Below are 6,325 nucleotides of genomic sequence, written 5' to 3'. Positions count from 1 at the left end.
ATGAAGCCTAGTTTTTGAGAAAATTGAATTTAAATTTTCGTCGAATTCGCGTGCATTTAACTATATCTCCATTCGGGTTTATACTAATAATCGAAGCCAATGTCACGATCAGTACTAACAATACATTTATTAACTCTCTGGTGGGCAGGGAAAAGAGTTTAAGTCAGAATTATTAATTTTGCAGAGAAGTACCTACTTATAATATAGATACCGTATTTGTTACAAATATTATTAGAATCTCAGGTAAAAGTACATGAAAGAAGCGAAATTGACTTGTACTGTTAAAACTATAAGCAAAGGACAGCAATAAAGAATATATTAGTGTACTTATTCTGCTGGACCAAAATTTGACTTACACTCTTTTGCCCTCCCACCAGAGAACTATTCCCCTAATTGAAATTTACATTATTGACCGAATTGTCGAAAGTGATGTCTTTGTTAACACAAAAATCCTTACTCTTTGAATCAGAAAATTGTGGACTGATGATACGATATTTTGACACTTTAATTATTTGAAAGCTTGTCCGATTCTTTCTTTTAGCTACAGATGATTGACACTACTTTTTTCGTAGACTATTCATTTAGGAAATGTGACATTACCGCTAGTTATCAACATAAAAATATGAACAGACGTACTAGTTTGTAGTGAATCTTTGAATTCAATTTTCTCGAAAATTGAGCATCTTATGAAAAAATTTTATTCTTTATTTTTGGTTTATTTTTTCATACAAATTCACCCCCATCGCGGTTTCAGTACCATCATCTACGGAACACCCTGTATAATACGGACATTTTTATCTATGTTTTACAATAATAGTGTGTCTTAATACCCTTTTCATTTTATAGTTATAAACAAAAATTACGACGAGAAATCGTATTCACTTTCCCATTTACATTTCCGATTTTACTTTTCCCAGCTTCGTTCCTTTAGTTCTGTGACAACTTAAAACTCAACGTAACTAGAAATAAAACACAAATTGAACATAAATCGCAGAACAATTCAAAGACTACAAACTTACAATTTCTTTTTTCTAAATATTGCATCGTGTATGAACAGTAAATTACGTTTCTGTAAAATAAAAAATAAAAGGTGTTATTATCCAGGCTGCAAGTTTGTGTGTCAAAAGTAAACTACGTGGGCATGAAATTTACTACTTTAGCAAGAGTCTGGATGGTAAAGAATGATAATGCAGAGGGTTCTTTTGTTTCGAGTAGGTCGACCTAAGGCATATGGACGAGCAGTCAGGAAGCAATGTGGTGGACGTAGGAGTCGATCTCTCCGAGTTCTACATGTCGGTAGAATGGGATATTTTAGAAGTACCTGCAGTACGGTGAGCATGTTGTATTTATAAATATTTTACACATATTTCATTATCTGTTCTGATCTATTTAACAGCTCGAAATTTACTTGTACAATTGCTCGGTGATGATTTCGGATTACTTTTATACCGGGTGGAACGAAAACTTAGTCCACCTGGAATATTTTCGTTATTTGTAATAATGCTGCAAAAATGTTATATACAAAACTTGCATGATATGGAAGGAGACATAATGTGATGTATTATAGATACCCGACTAGAATTTCAGTTAGGCAGATAATAGGTCCGCATTACGCTAGCCTAATTTGTCTGTTAGGCCCGCATGCGGTATGTAACGCGGAATATTCACGACTGCCTAATTGGGAAAGCCGCGTTAGGGCCGCATTAGGCTTTCACAATGACTATCCAAAGAGGCCAACCGCATTAGGCCTATATTAGAATAGCTTCATTAGGCTGTCATTGGAAGACATTAATGAAATCTCATGAGGAATACCTCATCAGGCCACTCCCATTTGGGCCACGCATGGCAACTGTTAGGAATGCCCAACTTAGGCGTGCGCTCGGCCACCCCCATTTCAGCCACTTATGGCAACTGTTAGGAATGCCCAATCTAAGCGTGCGCTCGGCCACTCCCATTTGGGGCACGTATGGCAACTGTTAGGAATGCCCAACCTAAGCGTGCGCTCGGCGACCCCCATTTGGGCCACGTATGGCAACTGTTAGGAATACCTAACTTAGGCGTGCGCTCGGCCACCTTCTTTTGGGCCACCTATGGCAACTGTTAGGAATGTCCAACTTAGGAGTGCGCTCGGCCACCCCATTTGGGCCACGTATGGCAACTGTTAGGAATACCTAACTTAGGCGTGCGCTCGGCATCTCATGAGGAATACCTCATCAAGACACTGTATGGATTAAATTGTAAAAACTTTTATCTTGTTCAAAGCTCTCTTATGGTGACCTAACCTCTGTAAATGTCTGTAAATATTCCTACATATAAGTTTGAGAGCCCCACTCCATCTAATTTAGGTGTGCGCTCGGCCACTCCCATTTGGGCCACGTATGGCAACTGTTAGGAATGCCCAACTTAGGCGTGCGCTCGGCCACCCCCATTTCAGCCACTTATGGCAACTGTTAGGAATGCCCAACTTAGGCGTGCGCTCGGCCACCTTCTTTTGGGCCACCTATGGCAACTGTTAGGAATACCTAACTTAGGAGTGCGCTCGGCCACCCCCATTTGGGCCACGTATGGCAACTGTTAGGAATGCCCAACTTAGGCGTGCGCTCGGCCACTTTCTTTTGGGCCACGTATAGCAACTGTTAGGAATGTCCAACTTAGGAGTGCGCTCGGCCACCCCAATTTGGGCCACGTATGGCAACTGTTAGGAATACCTAACTTAGGCGTGCGCTCGGTCACAACCATTTGGGCCACGTATGGCAACTCTTAGGAATGCCTAACTTAGGCGTGCATCATTCCTTCCGAATTAGGACCTATTGCGGTAACGATTAGGCTTGCAGCATTTAGGTGTGCCTAATCGTTTCTGCATTAGGCCCATATTCGTCTTTTAGGCATGTCTAACTGAAATTCTAGTCGAGTAGGTATATACAGGGTGTCCCGTAACTGGACAACCAGGAAGAAGATAGTTCTACCGGCGTGCATCATTCCTTCCGAATTAGGACCTAATGCGGTAACGATTAGGCTTGCAGCATTTAGGCGTGCCTAATCGTTTCTGCATTAGGACCATATTCGTCTTTTAGGCATGTCTAACTGAAATTCTAGTCGAGTAGGTATATACAGGGTGTCCCGTAACTGGTGATACAACCAGGAAGAAGATAGTTCTACATGAAAAAATAAACCGACAATATAGAATAAAATTTCTTCATAAAAGCTTAGTTTTCAAGGAAATTGAATTTAAAAATTCTGTACAAACTAGTGCGTTTATGTCACATTTTGCAAAGAAATAGTCGACTCAGAAAATAGTGTTATCTTCTGGAGCTAGACGAAGGAATCATACAAGCTTTCAAGCAATTAAAGCATCAAAATATCGTATCATCAGCCCACGACTCCCTTATTCAAAAAGCAGAGATTTGTATGCGTTAATGAGAATGTAACTTTCAACAATTCGTTCAGTAATGTAAATTTAAATTAAGGAAATCGTTAATAAATGTATTATCACTACTTTCTCTAAAAACTAAGCTTCTTATGAAAAAACTTTATTCTATATTTTTAACCTATTTTTTTCACGTAAAATCACCCTCTTCTCAGTTGTACTACCAGTTACAGAGCGTCCTGTACATAATATTTGAAATAGAAATATGTAAGGGTCCCACCGAGGAGATATTTGGGATAGAAAATGTTGGTGGGACACCCTGTATAATCGTATCAAATTTAATATAAGTTGCAAATATTATATATACCGTCGTGGACAGAAATATGTGGACAAAACGACTTGAATTTTTTTGAGAAGATAGAAGGATTAGTTTACTAGATGACGTGTACAAAAATTTTGAAAAGATTGCAGTTTGTGGAAATCGCGAAGAAAATTGTAAACTTTTTTATCTGGGCTTGTAACGAAAATTTAACGTCAATTATACACATGTTGAAAATTTCATCACAAAAAAGTTACTCTATTTTGGAAAGTGTCCACATATTTCTGTCCAGGACTGTAAGTATGGATATTATGTTTAAACTATTGAAGTAATCGTACTAATTAAATTATTGTATGTAAAAGTAATTTTAACTCGATTAAAAGTGAATGCTAAATATATTTATTGATAGGAAAGATCAAAATAAATGTGTAAAAGTATGTGCTCAGAAAATTGTATTTGTAGAAATTTTTTCACAGATATCTTGGTTTTGTGTAATAGTACATTTTCGTTGCATTTCTCTTGTAAAAGTCAGCCAGACGAATAGCATTGTCGTGGTACTATTAAGCATACCTGAAACCGGGGGAAGCTTTAATACGTGGTACCTTTTTAGGTCATTTTTTCCGAACGACGTGACTTTCAATCGAATCGGTTCTTATTAGATATTTAAATGACTTGTCACGTATAGCAAGTACCATTGCTATGTTCCGACGGCTATAGGAAATGTCAGACGATCCTGAATTGCAACCGGAATTTCAGTCGATCTGTGGACGCAAGGTGGACACTTTGCATGTCGTTTGACAGAATCGCACCCTAAAAATCGTTGTTTGATGAAAAAGCTTTGATGAGAAACTGGATATCAGTATGAAATTCTTACTGTCGCCTCTTCTACGACAAAACGATGAAAGAACAGTTTCTAGATTTAACAAACTTTTGTAACCTTGAACTGTTTAGGTCAAATGTTTATCCTATTCCAAAGATATAATAGGGTATTATTATCATTAATAACGTTAAAACTAACGTGCTAGAATTGTTTGAAGAGCTTCATGCTAAAGTAGACATTAAAAAAGAAAATAAAAATTTATTTAAATATCAAATATAGTGACATTAATTTTATATAGTAGGCAACGATGATTACTAACAATAATATAACGTCGATAAGACAAGTAGTATGATATTATATTATTAATTATAATTCTAAATACTTATGCCATCAGATTCTGAGAAAAATGATTAAATTCAGCGAATTTTCAAACTATGGTCGTATTAATTTTCTTTTTAAAATAACAAAATATCATATATTTATTTCTATTTTTAGGACATTCAGTATAAATTAATTCTTGTAGTAATACAAGTCATTTAAATTTGTTGGCTCAATACATTATGTTTATTAAGATGCTATCACAATACTATCATAGCGTAGTCGTACTGGAAATATATTTGAAACGATACACCTACTTAAAGAAAATGTCAAAACCTAAAAATCGAATTTTCAAAATTTCTGACTGAGCGTAACCCCTTTCGTATTTCAATAAAAATGTCCTTCCTCTTATTGTTAGTATACAATAAAGTCCCTAATATTCAAAAACTATCGATATACAGGGTGCGACATTTAAACAACAATGGTGGAATATCTCACGAGAGATTGAAGTTACGAAAAAACTGTTCTTACAAAAATTTGTCGGTGCATAGAGTGACATTAGGTGGTATAAATAATGTTTACGTAGATACAGTAGTGGGAGAGATATCAAAATCAAGCTAATTCTTTTAAATGGAGCGCTATATTTTTCTATACTCAATGTTACAGCGTTCGCTGAGACGAATTGACCGGAATGCCACATTAAGTCATTTCATTTTATGGAAAGTTGCAAAACCGTGGAGAATTTATATTAGTAGCACAGTCAAGTAGGGTTTAGCTGGCCGAAAGCGTGTCACGTGTGGTCCTGGCTCCCCGATTCTTCACTACTTTACGATTTTTCATAAAACGAAATGACTTCGTGTGGCACATCCTTGAATTGGTCTTAACCGTACCACGAATGAAAAATACAGGGTTCAATTTAAAAGAATTAACTTGACTTCGACATCTCCCCTACTATCACGCCAATTCAGAGAAATTATAACTATGTAAACAACTTTAACCCTTTGTACTCACAGCATTCTTTGATAAGATTAATCAGCAATTCCTGTATACTTTTGCAGTGAAAATTTTGTTTTGAAAAAAAAAAGAAGGAAAATTGTTAATGTTTATGAATTTATTTATCTCTATTTCTTAGGTCAATTTACATTATTTTAATGATACAAAAAACTTGAATTTTACATTTTAATGTTCTCCAAAGTAGTTATCTCTATTTCTTAGGTCAATTTACATTATTTTAATGATACAAAAAACTTGAATTTTACATTTGAATGTTCTCCAAAGTAGTTAGGCATAGGCATGTCGCCATAATCTCGCCATTGGAGAGGGTTAGTATGAGCTTCCATAACTTCAATTTCTCGTGAAATGTTTTAACACCCTGTATATACATATGTACAACTGAACCTACCAATTACGAATAAAATGCTTTTAAGGTAAAGTGGAAATTTGACTTTCAATAAGTATCAGTCAATTTCAGTTTCCACGTCGCAGAAAAGATACTGTGACT

General features: G+C 36.0%; 1 protein-coding gene across 1 annotated transcript in view; it reads left to right on the top strand.

Moving 5' to 3' along the window:
- Positions 1–1,221: 1,221 nt before the first annotated feature.
- The window catches only part of LOC108579057 (acetylcholine receptor subunit alpha-like), a 115,761-nt gene continuing 110,657 nt past the window's right edge, over positions 1,222–6,325 (top strand). Inside the window, exon 1 of the mRNA XM_017942491.1 lies at positions 1,222–1,331. Coding sequence (XP_017797980.1) covers positions 1,231–1,331 — 101 coding nt within the window. The 5' untranslated portion in view covers positions 1,222–1,230. The remainder of the gene's footprint in view (positions 1,332–6,325) is intronic.

The sequence above is a fragment of the Habropoda laboriosa genome, unplaced genomic scaffold (assembly GCF_001263275.1).
Source record: "Habropoda laboriosa isolate 0110345459 unplaced genomic scaffold, ASM126327v1 scaffold42, whole genome shotgun sequence".
NCBI lineage: Eukaryota > Metazoa > Arthropoda > Insecta > Hymenoptera > Apidae > Habropoda > Habropoda laboriosa.
The sequence above is the reverse complement of the archived record's forward strand: the minus strand, read 5'-3'. Positions and strand labels throughout refer to the sequence as shown.